Here is a 23,937-nt window from a genome sequence, read left to right on the forward strand (position 1 = left end):
GCAACATGTGGATCAAAGCAACATGTGGATACTGGTCAGTGATGACCTAGGCAATTGCCTTTTATAAATGTAGTACACACTGGTCAGTGATGACCTAGGCAATTGCCTTTTATAAATGTAGTACATACATCATAGAGGACAAATGACATACCCAGGGTATCAGCTAGTCAGTGCCAGAACCAGATCTAAACAAAACACTCTGACTCTCACTTCAGGGTTCTTTCAGCTGTTATAGAACAAAAACAATGGTAGAATTAGGTCTGGTGCTTCAATGAGACTGTGAGCACTCACTGAAGATAATAAACTTCAGCTTTGGATGAGCACCTACCTACAGAAGGACAGCACCAGGTGTCAGGGTAGGAGAGCTTATATAGGGTGCCAAGGTCTGGCTGATACAATCAAGGAGGGGCATTATGCTAATGCAGAAGCTATGTGACCAGGGTGGAGAATTGCACCCTTGCGGAAGCAAAAGGGTTTCTGTTTCTCAGAAATCACGAGGTTTCTTACAAAGGGAGAGGCTGGTGACTATTTTGTGCTTATTGTGTGCAAAATGGCACTGGTCACATCCAAGATCCATCACCTACTATTTTCCAGAAATTGTACTAGGTACCTTGTTATTACTACTTAAAACAATCTTGCAGGTTAGAGAGTTTATCCCCATTCCTCCTCAGAAAAAGGTATCAAAGCTCAGAGATAATCAATTACCTCCAAAGTGGCCAAGTTTAGATTTGAGACTAGTTCTATCAGATCACAAAGCCTGGGCTCTTTTTCATGCATCCCACTGCCCTTTCTCTCCAATCCAAGACCTTCTAAGACTGCAACTCCAAGTGTGGTCTAAGAACCAGCAGCATCTGTGCCACTTGGGAGCTTGTTAGAAATGCTAAATTTTAAGCCTCACCCCAGATCCACAGACTGTATTTTATCAAGATCCCAGGTGATTCATATGAAATCCAAGATACCTCAACAAAATACAAATCTCTCTATAAATTAAAATAACTCCTGGGAAAATAGTAGATGTGTTCTCTGTCAGGCACATCGTAGATAATCAGAAATACCTTTTGGATTAAATTGAAACATGAGAAAAGAGCTGGCTTGGACCTTTAAGGAAGGAGAAACAAGAATACAATTTTTAGTTAAAAATGAGTTTTCAGAACTAAATCTTGAAAATATAAAATGCTTTATCTACCGTCAGAACACCTGCCTCCTTCTCTCATCTCCTCCACTCTTCTATATCATAGGTATGTGAACTTTTGTTCCCAACAAATTCACTGAGTTAGAAGGAATTGTTAATTTATTTGAGTGGAAGCGTGTCAACATCACACAGGGAAAAGTGGTCCACGGGTATTCTCACCACACACATCAGCCTAATAAAATTGTCAGGATGTGTGGTTCATGGCAGGATTTGCAGCTCGCTGTGTTCTGGCTATGGAGAGCTCTGTCCATTTCTTGAAATTGGGCTCTAGCTGAGATTCCTTCAGTGTTCCTAAAAATGCCTTTCACTATTGAATCAAAGGTTGATTGTGTATGTATCCGGAGGCTCTTCAACCACATTTTCAGTATTTTCCTCATGTGCCAGGATGCCCTCAACTCTTACTTTCATTCCAAGCGAGGCAGTTAATTAAGCAGGTGTTAATAAGTCTAGACGTTTTGGGTGGAAAGTGAATGACGTGAGTAGCATCGGTCCCTCCAAAAGGTCGAGTCCACGTGAACCCTGTTTAGTGAGGTGTTTTTCCCTCTTTCCCATTTCTTAACTCAATGGGGCATTGCTGGCTATTTTTGTCCTTTAGAAAACAACAGCAGTGTGATTTATAGTAGCAGGGCTTCTAACCAATATTTCATTGTGTCATGCAGGGACCGCGCAAGCTGTGCGTTAAGGAGATGAACAGTGGCATGGCGAAAAAACAGGCTTGGCTTATAAAGAACAAAATCAAGGCTTTTTATGCTGCAGTGGCGGCAGACTGTTTCAGAGATGGTGTCCGAAGTCTCCTTCAGGTAAGTCTGGCATTGAGGGAATGAGCACAGAGGCAAAAGACAATTAGCACTCCATGTTAATGAAGCTCCCAAAGTGACTGGCTGCAGGAAGGCAGCCCAGCATCAGCCCAGCATCAGAGATCAGTGCAGATGAATACAGAATTCATTTTTGAATTCTTGAGGATAGGCAAAAGCAGAGAGGTTCTGTTATAATGAGCTATGAATGATGCACTGGAAATGGAAAATGAGGTTGCCTTTGGCCACCAGCATATATTCTGTCCCTATACTTATTGAAATGAAAATTTGTTCTGGTGATGACATTCAGGATCCTATTGAAACTTCAAACTCTTTTTGCATCTCATACTGCCTATAGCAATGCTCAAGTGAGGCATTCTTTTCCTTTTTCTTTTGCAAATGGTGTGAGGGCACCTGCTAGATTCAACTAAATAAATGCATGGTGATCTGGATGTAAAATCTCCCTATCCTCCTGAATTATTTCCAGAACGTTAGATAAAATGTAGTATCTATAGCTCAACATTAAAACCCAGTTCTCTATCTTTTTTACTATATTCTTTCCTTTTTCTTCCCTTTCTGTCACCTCTCCCAGGGTGATGGAGACTCAAAGGATTACTCAAAGCCCATTTCTTCTGAGCAGCCCCAAAGGGGTGAATTTCCAGAGGCAGTCCTCCTCAGAAAATTAACACCAAACTAGGGTCTTCTCTCTGTATTTATTCTCCAGGCCAGAAAGTTACAAAAAAGGAACATAGATGGTTACAAAAAGAACAGTAAGATAATTGTCATGGCAACAATCATTAGGTTTAGCTGCATCAAGGACATCTGCCCTTGGAGCCAGCAATTTTGCTGTGTTACAATTCTTTATCTACAACAGAGACTTTAGCCCAGGGAAAGTTTCCTGTCTTTCACAAGCTTAACATTTCTACATGTAATTTTAAAAAGTTAGTCTATACCTAAAACTACAGGGCCTTGGAAACTAGGCCCTGTGAAATACATTTGCTTTATTAATGTTAGTACACTCCACACCTTCGTTTACCTCATCTATAGTAAGTACATAAAATCTTTCCCTAATTTTGATCTCCATAATTTAGACTGCCAGATAATCCTTACAACAATCCCAGAGATCCTCAGAAATTTTAGGACTTGGCTTTCGAAACATTTTGGTTTGAATATGGTTGAAATCCCCAATTCTGTGTATACAAATGGTACATATGGCTTTCAGAGTTGCTGTGTTTAGGAATGTCACAATTCAGGACTGCCTCCAGGTAACCAATGCTTAAGCAGGCAGGAAAGAAAAAATATTGCTTAAGCTGTAAAGTTTGGAGATTAAGACTATTTAATGCATTCCTGTCTCTAATATCCAGGAAGAACACTTGCGAAGTAGCTGTGCATGCAGAGAAGCCATTTCTGAAAGACATATTACCCACAACAAGCCTCTTTTTATGTTTTTAGTTTGCTTGCTAAACCATGGAAATAGGTGTTATTGCAACATGTTGGTTTTTCTTTCAGTAGTGAGTTACTTTCAGTAGCTCTTCAGTTAGATATGTTGGGAAGGTTACACATTTAGTATAAAATTATTACAGAAGATTTGTGAAATAATAGAATTTTCAACTAGGAATGGGAATACAGGCATAGGATAAGAGCAGGAAGGAAAAGACATAGGTATGAATAATAATTTTTATATTAACTGAGAAGCATGGTAAAAAATTTGAACATGTATAAATTCACATGAATTTCTTCACATGAAAGCAGAGTACACAGGAGTCATGGCAAAAAGGCAGGATAGAGTATATTAAAAAGAAGCACTGCCAATTACACAACTTTGGATAAAGCTTTTCTGCATCTAAGAAGTTATGGTACAAATCACCACATGCCCAAACTGTGGTCATGGAAAAGATGACATCCATGCTGCCACACATCTGCCAAGGGCCGAGAGAGGGCTCTAGGAGCTGTTCAGCCACACTTGCCTTTCTAAGAGCAACACACCAAATGTGTTGGAGGCAAACTTTATTTTAGGAGCCCTTCAGCAGTGCCTATCTCCTTGCATTTGTTACTGTCCCCACTAAAATATCCAGCTCTGGTCATTTCTTTCACTATTCCCATGACCCAGAATGACCTTCTTTCACTCCCACTGCTGTCCTCATCTTCACCTGTTAACATCTAACCAACCTCCAAGATTCGGAACAAATACTACCTCTCCCATGAAGCCGTCCATGAATCCTCAGCCGGAATTCAAGTTTTCTTTCCTTCCTGCTTCTGTATGAGTTTCTATTGCATTCATGCTTATATTAGAATTATTTGATTATAATTATCAATATAATTATATTGATATAATTATATCAATATAATTATTTAATATATTTGATATAATTTGATTATATCAAATAAGGTCTCCTCCACCTTATTCTAAGCTCCTTAAGGCCAAGGAATGTACCTTACTACTCTCCCACAGCACCTAGCATAACATTTTGCAATTAATAGGCACTTGATAATATTGCCAAATTAAATTTGATTAACTGGAAGCCATATCCTGTCATGTAATGGGGGGAAATGAAATTTCTGATATGGAAGATGGCTATTAATTATATTGTCATGCAAGAGGATTAAGTTTGGGAAAAATAATTTAGTCACTCTTCAGTAAATAATATAAGTAGAGATTTCAGTGATCCTGTATATAAGAATTTTCCAAACATGGATTTTATTGCTAATGACATTATGGATATAACAGGTGGAAATGAGCTTTGAACCACTAAGTTACAACATGCATACCAACAGTTAAGCCAACCCTCACTTGATTTTAAATTATTGAACCATTTTAATGAGTGTGTCAGAAGAAATGCAAATGACTGCTAATTTAGAAAAGCTGCATTTCTGTCATCTAAAATCCATTTATGGCTGAGATGATTTAGAACTAATCTTTCTATTTTATGCTTGGGTACGGGCATGAAGGACATGCACTAAAATGTAATCTAATCTTCAGAATCTTCAGAACATTACTTCTGTGCTCCTTTGGACATTATTTTTCATTTGCAGTGGTAGTTTCCCCGTACGGTAAGGATTGCCCATGTGTTTATGTCCTCTGTTTAGGCCTCAGGCTTAGGAAGAATGAAACCAAACACTCTGGTGATTGGATATAAAAGAAACTGGAAGAAAGCTCCCTTGACAGAGATTGAGAACTACGTGGGAATCATCCAGTAAGTGATGGCTTTCAAGATGTGTTCTTGTTTATAAAGCACTAACCAGGGCAGTGCATAACCTGTACTGCACATAATACTGTTGTGCCAGATTAAATTGCCCGAGAACAGCACATTCCCCTGGTACTCTGAATTCTTTACCAAAGTGAAACAACATCTCCAACAATAGAACATGATGGAATCAGAGTGTCAGATGCAACACGGTGGGAGAAACGTCAGTGTCAAAGAGAAAGGTAAATGTTTAGAGTTACAACTTTAAAATTTATTTACAATATTAAAATCAAAGGATAGCTAGGTAAGGAAGGAATTTTTCTACCAAAATGCCTGGAATTTGGGGTTGGCTGGTATGCTCAACTCAGTCACCATCTCCTTCTGAGCCTTGGATAACACGTTCACCATCTCAGAACCCCTTATCTCCTCTACTGGTAGGAGGATCCCGTATGCCAGGGGCTTCTGCCACCAGGTATAGCAACATTGGTTTATGCACAGAATGTGAGTTTTAGATGGTGACATCTAATAATAGCTAAATATCTTAAGAGTCTGAAGATAGAGCTAATAATGATAGACCTTAGAGGACTAGCAGGCACCAAGCTAATGTCCTTTACATAACGTATCCTGTTTAACTCTCACAAGACACCTTTGAAGTAAGGACTATTATTGTTTTCATTTTACAAGTGGAGACACAGACATTAAAAACTAAGTAACAGGGCCGAGCCCGTGGCGCACTCGGGAGAGTGCTGCGCTGGGAGTGCAGTGACGCTCCCGCCGCGGGTTAGGATCCTACATAGGAATGGCTGATGCGCTCACTGGCTGAGCGCGGTGTGGGCGACACCACACCAAGGGTTGCGATCCCCTTACCGGTCACGAAAAAAGACAAAAAAAAAACTAAGTAACATGTTGAAAAATCACAGTGTGGTAAGGGACAGAGCTGGGATTCCAACCCAGGACCATCCAAATTCAAAGTTCAAACTGGCTAGTCTGCTCACTTGGGAGAGCATGGAGCTGATAGGACCACGGTCTAGGTTTCAGATCCCTATACCGGCCAGCCACCAAAAATAAATAAATAAAGTTCAAACTCATAACCACAATGTACACTGCCTCCAAAAGTACATATATACCCAAAGTATTACCTGCCCAGGTTCTTTCTTTTGAATAAGAGAAAACAAATCCTACACATATGGAGAGATCCATTCTATAAAATTGAACCTTTCTTCTAGGCTTGAAAATACTTACCCAGACTCAATAGGGGCAATGTTAATTATGCCCAACAGCCATCTCTTGTGTCTATGGCTCTGGAAATGGAATGTTTCCTGTGTCTGGGGTCTGGCTATACTCTGACCTCATCCCACAGAGTACAGAACATGCCCCGAGAGGTATGGCTGCACTTAAAAGTCCATACTACACAGGGAAGAAATCCTGACCCCCTCAAAATAAGCATATACTTAGTACTTCTTACACCGGGTTATTTCCTCTATGCCTTGCTATAATGAGCATCACATTTATCATTACTTTGGGCAGATTTATGCAACATGGTAAAAGCATTCTTAATCCTATTGAAAAAAGAAAATAGTTTTCATCTTCTGGAATTATATGCGGCACTGACCGAACAGTAATTCACTTAGTCTTTCTAATGTGAGGAACCTATTTTTTAAATGCACTGTGTTTCTCAAACAACAGATAATGCCCGAATGCCATGTGCTGCTATCTGACTCCTGCTGGTGTTGTAAATTCAGTAGACTGAGGCTAAACCAGGTGATTGGGATCAGAATTTTACCAGGCTCAGCACACTGCATTTTAATACTTTCAGAATCACAATGAGTTGCTGATTCTTGGAAATGGATTAGATCTGCCATCTGTTATCAAGTTTCTTCAGTAAAATTTTAACTTCACCTGTAGGAGCAAAAGGGGTGAAGGGAAAGAAATAAACAAATAGGAAGAAATGTGTAAATTGTCAAAGAGTCCATTATTTGATACAGAATTACCTGGGATTGTCTTCCAACTGTCCATCCATCCCAAGTAGTCTACCAATTCAAAGGGACCAAAGTAATTAAACCCAGTAATACTGAACCAAGGAGGCCTCTGGCTTTTACAACAAATTAACAATTGTTCTTCTTGGTAATAAAGTTCAGCATTCAGGTGGCTGGATTGGTAAAGTTAAATGACTTTACTACCACAGCAATGGGTTACTATAGAAGGAGGACATACATCTGTGCTGCGTTTCCCTTTCCAATTCTTTTTGTTGCCTTATGATTTAAAGTAAAGCATAATATTACTGTTAACATAGGGGTATTATTATGAGTATGGTATTTTACCATTTTTCCTTGAAAAAAAGATTTTAAGTGTCTGTAATATTCTTAAGTGTGGTTTGATATTAATTAGAATCTGTATTCATTTTCAATGGCTGCCTAACAAGTTACCTCAAATTTAGTGGCTTAAATCAACACAGCTTTATTACCTTATAGTTCTGTGGATTTGAAGTCTGACTGGGTCTCATTGAGTTAAAATCAAGGTGTGGGCCAGGATGCATTCCCTTTGGAAGGCTGCAGGACAAATCCCTTACCTTGCCTCTTCCAGATTCTAGAAGCTGTCCACATGTGGGCATGGCTCATGACTGTCCTCAATTTTCAAAGCCAGCAACAGTCGCTCAAGGCATCCTCATATCACATTACTCTGACAGCCTCTCCTGCCTCCTAATTTCACTTTTAGGTATCTTTGTGATTACACTTGGCCCACCAGGTAATCCAGGATAATTTCCCCATCCCAAAGTCCTTAATCTAATCACATTTATGGAGTCCGGTTTGCCATGTAAGGAAGCATGTTCACAGGTTCCAGGCATTAGGGTGTCTTTGGCAATCCATTATTGTGCTAACACAGAATCCAAGTATATTTGTTTATAGAATACATTGTCTACTTGTTATAATCAAGAACAATCAAAACAAATCAAGATTTGTTAATGAGGAATTTATTTTGTGTCAACTTGGCTAAAATGGATCAATTTTGTTAAATGAAGATCACTTTTGGTTTGAATTTTGAGGGGATGTTTGAATAAATTGGCTGCAGAGTGATAATTAAGTTACCTCTACCCAGAATGTACTTTAAAAAGGCATAAAGGGAGAACAAACAACAGAAAAGGCATCCGCTCTTGGCTGTATTCTAAAGTGGATTTTAATAGTTTCATTACATCAGAATCCTAGAAGAAAGTTTACTATTCATCCAAAGCTTGAGGATTAAAGGAGCTGTCCATTTAAAACTCTAACCACTTCGCTTCCCCTTTCAGTGACGCATTTGATTTTGAGATTGGTGTGGTCATAGTCAGAATCAGCCAAGGTTTTGACATCTCTCAGGTACTTCAGGTGCAAGGTACGTACTTTCTTTAACCCACAAGTATTTATTGAGCACCTACTGTGTGCCTGACATTGTTTTAGGTGGTGGGGATAGAGCCATGCACAGTATAGACAAAATTCCCTAACAATGGAGCTTACATTCTGCTGCTGACCCATGGTGTGTGCATTTCCCCCAGTGTTTTCCCCATTGCTAACACAAGTGGCCTTTCTCCAGCTAAGCAGAAATATAGAGAGATTCAGGATAGTCATCAATTATTTTTCTTATCACAAAACCACAAAGCCAGCATCAAGGAAAATAAATACCTTCAGTAAAATAACCTGCAGAATTAATTTCTGCAAGATGTTTTAGAAAACAAAAATTAATTCTTTTCTTGGAAAAACATGTACTTTGCGTTTAAGAGTCTATGAACTGGTTTGTAGTTAACATGGAAATGAGCCTGAATGTATCATGCTGTGAATCACTAATCTAAGTCAGAGGCAGAAACAACTGATTCAGATTACTGAGTCTGTTTTTTCCCTGTAGAAAATTTGGTATACTTCTTTAATCTTAGAATTTAAACATACTCTCTTGTGTATGAAATAGAGAACATATTTAAAGAGTTACTGAAAGAGTAGGACAGGGTATGAATCCATGACTCATCTCTTTAGCTGATCTTCATAATAGAATCCACAGACGACACAACACAAACACAAAAGGGATATATATATGAGTAGGACAGGGTATGAATCCATGACTCATCTCTTTAGCTGATCTTCATAATAGAATCCACTGACGACACAACACAAACACAAAAGGGATATATATATATATTTTTTCCTTTTTTGTCTTTTTCCGTGTCCAGCAACGGATCGCAACCCTCAGTGTCGCCCCCGTACCGGACCGGGACCAGCAACGGGATCGCAACCCTCGGTGTTGCTCCCGCGCCTCGCTCAGCCAGTGAGCGGGAACCGGTCCGCATGTGGGATCCAAACCCTCGGCGGGAGCGCCACCACACTTCCCAAGTGGCACACTGTAGCAGTGCGCCACCGGGCCGGCCCCAAAAGGGATATTTTTTGATGCCTGTTAGGTGCCAGGCATAGTGTAGGTGTTGGTGCTGGGTAGATTAATAAAGTCTGTCTGTACCAAGAGACTCACAGCCTAGTAAGGGAAATGGATATATTACAAGTGTAATAATAGGTATAAATAAGGTATTATGGGAAAGACAGAAGGGGCACTTAACTCCAAAAAGGCTTCCTGGAGAAAGTTACCTTTAATTGAGATTTAGTGGATGAGTAGGAAGGATTTAAGTAGACAATGTTGAGTGAGAGAAAAAAAAGAAGAGACCTTGGAGAATGACATTCCTGGCAAAGAGAGCATTAGCAAAGGTGGAGAGATGGGAATATGGAGGCACAGGCTGTATGGGCAACCAAAAGCAGGTCAGTGTTGCTGCAGCGAAAAGTATGAAGCAGACGATAGTGAGACCACGCTCACCCAGTGAGCAACCGGCCATCCCTATATGGGATCCGAACCCGGGGCCTTGGTGTTAGCAGCACCGCACTCTCCCGAGTGAGCCACGGGCCGGCCCCAAAAGGGATATTTTTTGATGCCTGTTAGGTGCCAGGCATAGTGTAGGTGTTGGTGCTGGGTAGATTAATAAAGTCTGTCTGTACCAAGAGACTCACAGCCTAGTAAGGGAAATGGATATATTACAAGTGTAATAATAGGTATAAATAAGGTATTATGGGAAAGGCAGAAGGGGCACTTAACTCCAAAAAGGCTTCCTGGAGAAAGTTACCTTTAATTGAGATTTAGTGGATGAGTAGGAAGGAGTTAAGTAGACAATGTTGAGTGAGAGAAAAATAAGGAGAGAGCTTGGAGAATGACATTCCTGGCAAAGAGAGCATTAGCAAAGGTGGAGAGATGGGAATATGGAGGCACAGGCTGTATTGGCAACCAAAAGCAGGTCAGTGTTGCTGCAGCGAAAAGTATGAAGCAGACGATAGTGAGACACAAGGCTGCCGACAGGAGGAGATCCAGACTTGAAAAGCCTCATTTGCCGTATTAAAAAATGTGGACCATCAGCCTCCCTTTTTATGCCCCTTTTCTCTTATTATGGACATTTTACATCTCCGGATCAGATATACTAATTCCCACTTAGTGTTCATTATTAATTTATATTCTTTCCTAGTAGAACTTAATGCATTAGTAGCAACAACAGCTAACATTTTTGAGTAATTATTTTGTGCCATGTACAGTGCTTCATGTCAACGTGTAACATTTATCATCCCAACTACACTGTGAGGGAAGTATTATCATTGTCTCCATTTTACAGCTGATAAAACTGAGGCTTACCCAAGATCCACAAGGCTAGTAATTGGTAGAGTTGGGATTCAAACCTATGTCTGTTCAAGTGCACAGAAGGAGGCCTTAGATCACCTACAAAGTGAATAATTAAGAATTAACTGTAATAAGAACTTGCAAAATCACTGCGCAAGTGGGGATCACACCACAGTGTGGATCTGAAAGTCTAAGACGGCGAAGCAAGCAGATTTTAGCCCAGGCTCTTCCCATCAGCCTCTGTCTCTGTCATCTTTGAGGGAACTGCTGAATCTGAAGCATTCAAGCAAAGTCTGGTTTTGACTCTCAGGCCTGGGATTTTGCAGTTTGCTCTGTCCTGCATGGGCTGTGTAAATACCTTCAAGCAAATTGTTGGAGTAGTTCCCAGTTCTCTCAGCCAGCTGACTCCGTTACAAAGGAGGATTTATCTTTTTTTCTCCTTTATCCAAACTAGAGGACAAAGAGCATGGCAACTAGTGGCTAATCACAGGGTGTGCTGGAGCCTGCCAAAAAAGAAAAGAGAAAAACCCTTTCCCCAGAGCAACCCTTACAGTTGCTCTCAAAGAAGCTCATAAATATGTACTGTCCAGAGGGCTGCAATCCCACAGCTGGCCCCTGCAACATCCCAAAAGGCTGGATAACAGCTAGGGTGCTGTCACCCAGGGCAGTGACGACAAAGTCTGGCTGCTGATGCTCTGCTCTGGGGCAGCCTGCCATATAGAACCTTAACTTTAGAGTCTTCCTTTTAAAATGATATGTTCAAGGGGCCATCGTTTGGGGGGATTAACTTGGCATTAAGTAGACAGATTTGGGTTCAAACACCAAATTTGACACCTTCAGGCTGTGTGACCTTGGTCAAATTACTCATCCTTTAGGTTTCACTTTTCACTTTTTCAAATGGGAACAATTATAGTACCTACCTCACAGTTTTGTCGTTTTAGATTAAAGGTGATGATGGCTGCACAGTGTTTGGCAGTAAACCCAACAAGTGGTGGTAATGAAATATGACAGAAGCTCTGCCCTCCAGGAGTCTGCAGTCCGGTGGGGATAAAACACACATGTTTCTTAAAACTCTATTCTGTGTCACACAGTTATAGTTACTGGAATAAAGATTTAAGCAGGGTATAGTGGAAACGTGGAGGAGATTAATTCTGATTAGAAATTTAGGGATTTCTAAACTTAGAAATTTAGAAATTAGGTTTCTCAAAAACATGCAGAGCAGGTATTCCTTCAAGGTATATCCTTCAGGGCCAATCACTGAAGAAGAAGCTAAAAGAGGGATAAATGCTAGAAGTAGAAATGGAAGATATGGGTCACTAGCCGTGTGACTCTGGACAAATCACTTAAACTTCCTGAGCCAAAGTTTTCTTTTCTGTAAAATGGGGAGAATAATGCCAGCTCTGCCTGCATCCCAGCACTGATATCAAATGAGATAGTATGTGGAAAGGGCTTTGTAATTCCTGAACACTGAAAATGTAGTAGTGATGGTGGTGGTGGTGATGGTATTGTTGGTGGTGGTGATGGTAGTGGTAGTGATGGAATGAATAATTTTTGTCATCCTCCTAATAGAAATCAATTTATGTCTATCCATTTGTAATCCTTTGGCTTGCTTCCCCTTGTGGCTAAAGGTACACTTTTGCAAGTCAGGTGGCCCAGTATTCTTGTTGAAAGAAATGTTTTGACAAAGTCTTCTTTTGATTTCCCATGCAAACAGAGGCAAGCACATAGATAATTCAGAAGAACAGATAATCAAAACATCACTTCTATTTAGTGCTGATATGTGGAAAGGAGGAAGTGCACAGAAGGAGGCCTTAGATCACCTACAAATTTCCCATGCAAACAGAGGCAAGCACATAGATAATTCAGAAGAACAGATAATCAAAACATCGCTTCTATTTAGTGCTGATATGTGGAAAGGAGGAAGTGCACAGAAGGAGGCCTTAGATCACCTACATAGTGAATAATTAAGAATTAACTGTAATAAGAACTTGCAAAATCACTGCGCAAGTGGGGATCACACCACAGTGTGGATCTGAAAGTCTAAGACGGCGAAGCAAGCAGATTTTAGCCCAGGCTCTTCCCATCAGCCTCTGTCTCTGTCATCTTTGAGGGAACTGCTGAATCTGAAGCATTCAAGCAAAGTCTGGTTTTGACTCTCAGGCCTGGGATTTTGCAGTTTGCTCTGTCCTGCATGGGCTGTGTAAATACCTTCAAGCAAATTGTTGGAGTAGTTCCCAGTTCTCTCAGCCAGCTGACTCCGTTACAAAGGAGGATTTATCTTTTTTTCTCCTTTATCCAAACTAGAGGACAAAGAGCATGGCAACTAGTGGCTAATCACAGGGTGTGCTGGAGCCTGCCAAAAAAGAAAAGAGAAAAACCCTTTCCCCAGAGCAACCCTTACAGTTGCTCTCAAAGAAGCTCATAAATATGTACTGTCCAGAGGGCTGCAATCCCACAGCTGGCCCCTGCAACATCCCAAAAGGCTGGATAACAGCTAGGGTGCTGTCACCCAGGGCAGTGACGACAAAGTCTGGCTGCTGATGCTCTGCTCTGGGGCAGCCTGCCATATAGAACCTTAACTTTAGAGTCTTCCTTTTAAAATGATATGTTCAAGGGGCCATCGTTTGGGGGGATTAACTTGGCATTACACTATGTGCCAGAGAGTGTTTAGGTGCATCATCTGAGGAGGAGTTGGAGGTTAATAAAACAACTCTGAAATAATAGTAATAAACCACAAGGAATAAGGTCTTCATGGTGGGAAGCTTATAGGATTTGGAGTCAAGCAGACCTCTTTACATTTGAACCCTGTAATTTGCTGGGTGGTATCAGACAAATTACTTAACCTCTCTGAGCCTCAGTTTCTTCATCTACAAAATGAGGACAATTAACACTCTCAGAGTTGTTTGGGAAGGTATAAAATGCAGCACAGTTCCTGGTACCCAAAGAGTATGCAATAAATAGTAACTGCTATAATAACTCCAAGTCGTCTCAAAATACTCAACTTGCTTTGCATGACCAGACCCATTTTCAGAAGCTGCATAAATACACTGCCTATAGAATGTAGTCGTTGCACTGTTCTTTAAGGAGCTCCACAGCACTATGCAGAAACTGTTGTTTATTCTTTTTGAAAAGTTAGGAGGGTGGGAAGAGGAAAGGGTTACAATTTTCCATTTCACAGATAGGAAATCCAAGGCATAGAAAAAGTAAATGACTTGCCTAATGTCACATAAAGCCAGCAGCAGAGCTTTATCGGTCGTGACCCCAGTGCAAGGCAGCTTATCTTCACCTTTTGAAAGTCAGGGGTAAGCAACTCCTGTCTGAGCTTTAATACCATCAGTCTAATTTCTCAGATTTTCTATAGCTGCTGATCTTGAGAACCTTTGAAGCTTTGGGGAAATCACATGGGTGATTTGACCTTAAATCTCATGCCACTGGCAAAAGATTAATTGCTAAGACCTGGAAAGGAGCCAGACAATTCTGTGTAGCTGAATAACAGCATCGTCCGGGGAAGTGACTGTCCTGACAGATTTAGTTAGTACATAATTGATAAATCTAGAGTTTGTATAGCTTCGCTTCATGGTTAGATAAGACAACAGGCTCCGAGGTTTGACATTTACAGAAGGCCTACCAGTGTTTTGTAACACTGAATCTCGGTTTTCTACCCTTTTTCTTGGAACATTGCTCATTTTCTAAGGCTCTGTTCCCAGGAGGCAATAAGATGAAAGTATCTGACAAGAGTGCCACCTGCCCAGTGTAAGCAAGAAGGCTCATCAGTTCAGCACTGCCACATGATGGCTTTTAAAGTCTTATTTACTCTGATCCAATGCAGGTTGAGGTCAAAGAGGGATTCAATGTATTACATAGCAGCTAGGAATTTTTCATCACAATCAGAATCTGAAAAGATAAAAGGCAGCCTGACGCAACATCAAAGCTTGGATAAAAAAATAATAATAATAAAGCTTGGTTCTAAACCTAAGGCAGGAAAGTCTGCACAGCTTGACTCTTGTTTCAGACTCCAGTGTCATGAGACCCTTTTTAGCAATTTGGACTCTAACAGGCACACAGAAACTTCAGCTTTTATTTCTTTGATTTTGATCACCCACTCCACAAATTATTTTGCTTATCTGAAGGAATTGGTGGTGGACACTTTTCCACTGTAATTTTTATTATGAGCCCATAGGATTATTATAAAATTTGGTTACCTTTCCTTAATTATTGCTCTCTAGTTTTATGTTTCAATTCAGGAGGCGTTGTTGTGTGCTTTATATATACCCAGTGTACTCCTGCAGTTTGTCACTTGCAGTTGTAAAACATCAGACCCTGTAGCTCAGGTCAGTCAATCAGTGGCTCACAGTGTACAAGAGCTACATACAGTGGATCAGGGTTTTTGTTTGTTTATTTTGGGATGATAGTGAATAAGGATGGCCTTAAATAGCTTCTCTTGCCCTCACAAATAAAAACCCAGTGACTTTATGTATTATGACTGAATACATAGAGCCATTTTTCTGAGCTATTGTGGATCAGTAATCATTTTATTCCATAAACACAATTTTAAATATTAAAATAGCTTATGAGATTGTTCCTAGAAACTCTGTTGCTCTGAGTTAAGTAGGTGATTTTGTCTTCTTTCATCAGATGAATTAGAGAAATTAGAACAGGAGAGACTAGCACTGGAAGCCACTCTCAAAGATAATGAGTGTGAAGAAGGAAGCAGAGGCATCCGAGGCTTGTTCAAAAAAGCTGGCAAGTTGAACATTACTAAGCCAACTCGTAAAAAAGGTAAGACCTTTTTAAAATCAAGAATACATACAGAAATACAAGAAATAATACAAGTCATTAAGTACTTTGTAGCATCTTACTGTAAAAAATTTATCTTAAAATAATAGGGCTGTCTGTTAGTTCACTTGGCTAGAGCACAGTGTTATAACACCAAGGGATCAGATCCCTGTACTGGCTAGTTGCCAAAAAAAATGCAATAAATTTTTAAAAATAAAATAGTAGTATTTGGTTTGGAAGTGATATAGTAGTGCTTAAGCAGATTGAGCGCCATGAAATGGAAATTTCTTAGTTAAATGGGAAGGCAATAGAAAGTTAAGGACCGATACCCAAACCGTTTATCTGCACCCCCCTTATCTGGCAGACATTTCAGGGGACTGAAAGTTGACTAGTACAGGTAAATTGGGGGTCTAGCTAGAACACTAATTTCAAAAAAGCATCTTTATCACAAACCAGAATGCTGGACTTAGAACTTCATTGATACTAATTACCTGTAGATTTCAGCTCAGGGGTATACTCATCTCTGAGTGTCTGGCATACATCCCAGGAACAGAGGACTAAAGCATGGGAGAGTGTATTATGTTTTGTAAGCAGGTGATTTGAACATCTGAACTTTTGGAAACTACTCTGTTTTCACAACACTGCAGGTTTGGGTTTAATGAGGTCCACAGTGACCTCTGCTGGTAGAAAACTGGAATGTTAACATGCATTTATTTCTTCATGCACAAGTGTCCTACAGTGACTGAAGTCATACTCCGTGCAAGGTCAGCAAAAGATCATTTCTCTGGGAGGGTCTCCAAGTCAAACAGCAGGCTCCACGCGGAAACTTAGCAGACTTCTAGTCTAGGTTGACCAGAGCCAACCCTTCAAAGAGGCCACATCCTATCCTGTAAATGGTTTGGTTTTGTTTGCTTGTTCTCCTACTTGGATGGAATTTCACCTATGATATAATATTTTTATATATTTACAGTGAATGATGGGAAATCCAAATATTGTCCCACTTCATATACTAGAGCTACTCCCAGGTTCCTGGGATATTCCATGGGCTATCAGAGAGCCCACTACTTATTGCCCACCTTAAAATGACATCAGCTCAAATCTAAAGTTGGAGCTACATCAGGATTTTCAGGGGCAAAAATTAAAATAAATCTATTCTGAATGTTAACTACTATCTTCTCTTCTTTCCAGTTGTTTGATGTATTTGTGAGAAAAAATAATAAATAAATAAACAAACTGCTCTATTAAGTACAGTCTGGAAAAGCACTGGAAAATTCAGAAGTCATGGTCCAATACTGTCCTCTTGCTGATGGACAGGGGAAGCAGTAATGTTCTTTTTAGTGAAAGCAGGACTTGTTATTTATCCTGGAAGCCTGTTTTTGCATCACAATACTTGTTTTGGCAAAAATGTACTCTTTTGAAAGTCAACATGTCTCATTGTTCAGAAAAGCAGAATAATAATGTTATGCGCTATTTTCAATACCTTAAAGTTCAAACATAGATGTAAAGTGGGCCCATTCACCACTCTGGGCTTCAGTTGGTTGACAACTCTTTTGAGTTCTAGATCAGGACAAGCCCTGCCTTCAGGCCCTCATACAGGAGTTCTCTGGATGCTCTGATTTGCATGTAAGCGAGGGCAGAGTTTGGTCCATTTTATAAATAAATTTACTTTCTCCTTCAGAGGTCTTAGGGATATAGAAACAATATAAGATAATTGCTTCAGAACTGACAGACCCAAAACATGGAAACAGCGAAAGACAGAACAAAGCATCTGCAGAACCTCTTAGATCTGAAAGGAAGCTCTGAAGAAGCTGTCAGCTCCACCCTGAGCACTGTGCTGACACCACCTCACTGAAAGACAGCAATGAAGTCACAACTTCCAAAGACATGGAAATGAGGAATAGTATATAGTGTGCAGCAAGGAAACACCTACTGGCAAATAGAAACAAGGGTCCTGCTCAGACACTGGCCTAGTTACCTGGCACACTTTCATTGTATCTATCTTAGGTTGGAATTGCATTTTTAAAAATTTTTAATAATTTTATATGCACTTTTAGTTATAACTCAGGTAAAGTTATTTTGTCTTTGTATATTTCCTGGCTTTTTTCATCCCATTCATTCACAAACATTTAAATAGCTAAAGTGGCTTTACCTTAACTTCACAAGGTTCCTTGAAAAGAAAACAGAAGAGTAAGCCAGGTTGACCATGGGAACAAATAGTCATAGCAAGTTCCAGAAGCACATGGACCCTGGCAAACTTTATAACCAGACCTTCATGGAACTTAATCCCAAACTGTGCTTCAATGAATAAAAATTGTGCTTCCCTAATAAAATAATATTTCTGATTCTATTGCTTATCTCTAGAAAATCAATCACCACAAGTTTCCTCTTTCAAGTAAATCTGAAAATATTAAGTTGATTTATACCTGAGATTTGGGAAAACTGGGATATTTAGGCTATTGTATCAGGTAATTTAGCAGTTACATGCCTAAATAATAATTCCACTCTGAGACAGATTACCAAGGATCTGATAATAATCCACACCTTTATAGTGAAAACTATAATCATAAAACCAATATCAAATTTTTATTTAACTGTTAAGGTGATCTAAATTATTGTGGGATTTGACCTTTATCTCCCCTTTTTGGAGAATAGAGTTCACTATTTATCAATAGGTATAAAAAGCATGAATTCATGGCCCCTCCTCTATTTTCATCAGCAGATTTATTGGAAAGTGATTTTGTTCCTGTCCTCTTTTATTTCAGATGGTAGCATTAACACAATCCAGTCGATGCATGTGGGGGAGTTCAACCAGAAACTCGTAGAAGCCAGTGCTCAATTTAAGAAGAAACAAGGAAAAGGCACAATTGATGTTTGGTGGTTGTTTGATGATGGAGGTAAAAACTTCCAGAATGTACACTAGGGAGAAGAATTTCTATTTTGATAAATTTAACAAACTGCATGGGAAAGTATATGAAAATGATGTCAGTTAAAGAATAACATTTCTGTGTTCTCCAAAGACTGTAAATTATTTAAGAGCTGTGAATGTGGGAATGAATAAAGATATAAGGCTATTCATTTCCTTTCAGTTAGATATACTCATCATTTCTACCATAATTTACTCTTTATTCCAGGGTTAACACTCCTTATCCCGTATATCTTGACTCTCAGAAAAAAATGGAAAGACTGTAAATTAAGAATCTATGTCGGAGGGAAGATCAATCGCATTGAAGAAGAAAAAATTGCGTAAGTAGTTCTCCACTCACTGTTAGGTGATTGTAGATGTTTGTTGCTTTAATGCTTTAATTTTAAGAACTTTAAGTGTCTTTGAGGCATAATAGATTTCAAGATAAAGCCACCATAATAAGCTTTAAGTTAACTTGGTTTTCTGGCCAATAAATTGTCTGCACCATTTTTTTAATCACTGTCTTCGAGTCCTGTTATTCCTCACCACAAATGCTTCCAAAAGGGAATGTGGCACAGAAGCCTCATCTCAAGTCTTGCGTGGGAGTATCACTGTCTTGTATAATGTTTATTATGTTCTCACTACCAAATGCATTCAAGAAAGGAAGAGCCTGAAGGAATCTGTGTCCAGTTGTTTTGTTCATGGGAGAATCCAAACCTGCTAGTTCACGGCAGTCACTTTTAGCACAGCACATGTAAAAAAGAGCTAAATGGAGAGGTTGTGCCTGAGTCTTAGCCCCAACCCTGCCACCAAGGAGCTGCAAGACTTTGCAGCAGTCACTAAACATATCTGGGTCTCCAGTTTCTCATTTGTAGTTTGAAAGAGTTTAAATGGATAACTGTTGAGAACCCTTCTAATTAAAAAAAAAAAAAGTTCTGTGGTGTAAGTGTGTGCTTTTTGTATCAGCTTGGCCATTGACAGCTGATGTGTAGTTGTGAGAATAACAGGCATATCTAGAACGTGGCATATTCAAAGGTTTCTGGTGGAAATCTGGAGAACCACACAAAGGTCTCTAGTAGAAATCTGGAGAACGAATTTCAGCTGCTCTTGGTCTCCTGTGGCACACTTAAGCTCCAAGCCTTGTAAATACCACAAATCACAAAACAATGACAGGCTTTTATTGAGTAATTTTTCTTATTTTCTCCTCCCTCTTAGGAAGATGTGATTGTGAGATATATACTCATATCGATAGAATTATATAAATATTACTCATTTATTTTCAATTTAAACAATATAATATTCATATATTAATGTTATGTATATTTAATTCCTCTTAAAAAGAGACATGTTAAAATGTAAACTAACATGATGTTTATAATAATTTATATTTCTTAAAGCCTCCATTATTTTATTGGGACAACTGATGACATTTGAAGATGGTTTGTGGGTTAGATGGCATAAATGTTAAAAAATGTTAACAGCATGGCATAAATGTTAAATTTTTTCATTTCAAAAATTGTATTTTGTTTATATAAGGGAATGTCCTTGTTTTTAGAAAACATTCACTGAAATTATTTAGAGGTAAAGGGGCCTGCTACCTGAAATCTACTTTAAAATAGCAGATAAATAGATATAGAGATAAATGTAAATAAGTAGATATAAAGAGAGAGAAAAACAGGGAATGACAAATCAAATGGGGCAAAATATAAACAATTCGTGAATCTAGGAGTTCTTTGTACTATCCTTATAACTTTTCTGCAGCTTTGAAATTATATCAAAACTATCAGTTGCCAGGAAAAAATCTCCAATATATAACCGTATAATATACAAAAATTATTAGTTTGTCAGTAGTTTATCAGGAACTCTATAAAAATTATCAGCAAGATAATAGTCAATAAGCATTGACTTGCTGTGTTTCTTTCAAATAAGGGAATGTGGATGGCTTCCTGTTACCTTCCCTGAAACGTGAATGCTGAGCTGGTTTTGCTATTTCCAGCGTCTGCACCTACAAGGGAGTTTCTTTACACCTTCAGTGCAAGGGCTTCGTCCACACTTAATGTTTCCAACAAGTACTGTAATGAAAATCAAACACTAACCAAAAAGCCTCTGTCTGAGAACTAAGCTGAAATAAGACATGATTGCTTTTGATATGTTAACTCAAACACAAATAATCTTTCACTGAAAACAGTTAAATATGCAATGATGAAGTGTTTTCCTCTTATATTTTTCAGAATGGCTTCCCTTCTGAGCAAGTTTAGGATAAAATTTGCAGACATCCATATCATTGGTGACATCAATGTTAAGCCAAACAAAGAGAGGTATGACACATTTAACAAGATCTATTGATTATCTGTAGTACCCTCTCATTCTCTTTTGTGTTGATTATCTTAGGGTAAAAGTGTTAAATATTTACTGTGGTGATTTCTTGAGAGGATCTAATAAAAAGGGCCTTCAAATAATAATGACATAGAACTATCAGCTACATTCTAATGGGAAGAAAAGGTTTTATGAAGATGAGTGTGACAGGGAGAATTGTTGAGACACGGGGTAGTTAGCATTTTAGAATTGCCCTTCCAGTTCCAGGTTTTGATGGTGGCAAGAGTAGCAGAAAGCACAAGATCACACTATTCTGACCTGAGCAGTCAGGGTGAGTTTTGTTATTCAGTTACTGGTGGGGCATCTTGGATAGGGAGCTTTGGTGCAGAAGATGTGGAAACAGCTTATGTCTTCTTGGCACAATGACAGTACCAACCCTCCAGGGCCATTTTAGCTTTGGGGCACTAAGGGCCCTATGCTTAGGGCCGATATACTTCTGAGGGGTCTCTAAAATTATTGAAGCCTGGAAAGGAAATGTACTAGCTCCAAAAGAAAAAAAGAAAATGACAAAATTGAAATAATTGTTTAAATAACTTTAAAATATATAACATCATTTTAACCCTTATTAATTGTTAAATTTATCACCCCCATTATTGTCTTAGCTAGCTCAGGCTGCTGTAACAAAATACCACAGACTGCGTGGCTTAAATAACAGACATGTATTTCTCACAGTTCTGGAGGCTGGGAAGTCCAAGGTCAAGGTGCTGGCTGATTCAGTTCCTGTTCTTTATCACCCCCATTATTGTCTTAGCTAGCTCAGGCTGCTGTAACAAAATACCACAGACTGCATGGCTTAAATAACAGACATGTATTTCTCACAGTTCTGGAGGCTGGGAAGTCCAAGGTCAAGGTGCTGGCTGATTCAGTTCCTGTTGAGGGCCCTCTTCCTGGCTTGCAGATTGCTGCCCCCTCCCTGTGTCCCTGAGGACATGGTGGAAAGAGAGAGGACTCTGGTTCATTTTCCTTTTATAAGGACACTAATTCTGTAAAGGGTGCCCCACTCTTGACCTCATCTAAGCCTCCCAAAGGCCCCACCTCCAAATACCATCACATTGGTGATTAGGGCTTCAATAAAGGAATTTTGGGGAGACACAAACATTCAGTCCATAACAATAATATTAGAAAACAATTTTTAGGTTAGATCTTTGAGGTCCCAAGGGTGCAAGAAGTTGATCTGGAAATTATAGCCATTTGTAAATTAAATGAACTACTTAGAGTTATAATTTAACAATCATAAAATGTTTTCAATTGTTTACAGTCCAAAATCATATTTACTGTTGCATTCAGATGCAGTTTGATACATTTGATTTGGTGTGGCGCGAGACCTCCAGAGTCAGAACACAAAGGGATACAAAGGTCTCAGAAAGGCTCAGGTTCTCCCTGTCCTCTTGGATCTCTTTCTTTTTCTGTTGACCATCATTTCTCCTTCCTCTTGCAATTCTTGATGGGTTGTAATTCCACACTCCTCAAGTCTTCTTATCTCTTCCCTTCTTTTGATTTATTATTATCATATATGAGCTTAATAAATAACAGAAAATCATTTAGATTGAAGTTTGTAAACTTTGAGGATATTCATAATTCCTCCAAGGCTATAGGTCGGTTAAAATGGCTTTACAAAGCGCCTTAACTATGATAAGAAACCTGTAATAGACAGGGTTAACCTGTTTATTACTTTGTAATATTTTCTTATACTATACATACCTTTAATGCCTTACATTCTTATATTTCTAGTCATAAATACTGAGAAAAATTAAGAACGCATAATTCTCTTTGGCAAATGAAAGTTACATTCCGATTTGAACTGGGTTGTTATACAGTAATCTCTGGTAGCCTTCAATTTTTCATTGGAATTTTAATTTCTTAAATTGTTGCCTCTTGGCATTTGCAGTGGTGTGATCAAACAAGCTCATTTTATGGCTCTAACTGGTGGAAATGCATTCTCTTTCATAACACAGCAGATCCAACAATTCCTGACCACACGCCACGTAGCAACAGGGCAGAGCCTGCCAGTGCCTTTCAAGATAGGGCCATGTTCTGTTGTCTAGAGGGTAGTCACTGTGTCTCCTACTGATTCTGGGTTTTCTATAAGCCCAGGATGAATGCTGGGCACAAATTAGTCACCTACTTCTTGTAGCCAATTTCTTTTTGCTGTTGCTTGTCTTATCCGTAGCTAAAGACTATATGCACTTGCTGATTAATTTGTTCCTGTATTCCTTTATCTCTTTGCCCATCAATCTGGTTTTCTCTGCCCAAGCCCTTGTTTCTTTCCCTTTCTTTCATATTAGTCTCTGTCCTGCTGCCACAGTCACCACGCTGCATACCCGTCCTGTCTGTCCTGTCTATCACTCAGGATGTTGATGGACCTCTTCCATTAATGAAGACTTTTCATTCTTTGAGTGCCTGTCATAGTCTGGACACTCCTCACATTAGTACACTGACGTTGGTCCCACGGTGTCCTCTTCTCAGGAGGTAAAACCCCATGGGCGGTAGTAAGAAATGAACTACCCAGGCATTCTTGCTTTTGTCATGATATCTAAACATATCCTCATCATCCTGAAATGAAGACAATTACTTCTCTTTTTCAGAAAATGAATGAATTGGTTTTCAAAATTTTGGATATTTTCTTTCTTCTATTTTAAGGTCTTGAGGAAGATGTAGGGGAAAAAAAACATTCTTACTGAAATAAAAGAATCCTCGCTGATAAAGTACCCTGGTGCAGGGAAGAGGCCACCAGAAAGGGTTGCTTTCTGCCATACCTGATGCCACATTACTTTATAAAACAGTCACATATCTTATGATGTCAATGGCTGTTCCAAGATATGAAAGTAACCCTACTTTGGAACAAAGCATGGACATTCAGTAAATCTCACAATGGCCACTAGTAGCACGTCTGGCACATTTGTGATAACTAAAATAAGGCAACTCTTCTGGGTAGTTCACTTGGAGAAAGAGAACTCTTCCTCTGGGCTGATGTAGCCCTAGGCCCAGGGGCTAAGACTTAAAGAGGAGAACACTGGCTCAACTTCAGCCCCCACATGGGCC

At 39.3% G+C, this 23,937-nt stretch overlaps 1 protein-coding gene across 1 annotated transcript in view; it reads left to right on the plus strand.

The window, feature by feature from the left end:
* Positions 1-23,937, plus strand: part of LOC103608486 (solute carrier family 12 member 1-like) — a gene marked incomplete at its 5' end in the record, with an annotated part of 39,506 nt that overhangs the window by 9,673 nt on the left and 5,896 nt on the right. Inside the window, 7 exons of the mRNA XM_008592916.1 lie at positions 1,852-1,992; positions 5,074-5,180; positions 8,458-8,540; positions 15,477-15,620; positions 18,380-18,511; positions 18,749-18,860; positions 20,751-20,837. Coding sequence (XP_008591138.1) covers positions 1,852-1,992; positions 5,074-5,180; positions 8,458-8,540; positions 15,477-15,620; positions 18,380-18,511; positions 18,749-18,860; positions 20,751-20,837 — 806 coding nt within the window. The remainder of the gene's footprint in view (positions 1-1,851; positions 1,993-5,073; positions 5,181-8,457; positions 8,541-15,476; positions 15,621-18,379; positions 18,512-18,748; positions 18,861-20,750; positions 20,838-23,937) is intronic.

Source organism: Galeopterus variegatus, unplaced genomic scaffold (assembly GCF_000696425.1).
Source record: "Galeopterus variegatus unplaced genomic scaffold, G_variegatus-3.0.2 Scaffold8463, whole genome shotgun sequence".
NCBI classification, from domain to species: Eukaryota; Metazoa; Chordata; class Mammalia; order Dermoptera; family Cynocephalidae; genus Galeopterus; species Galeopterus variegatus.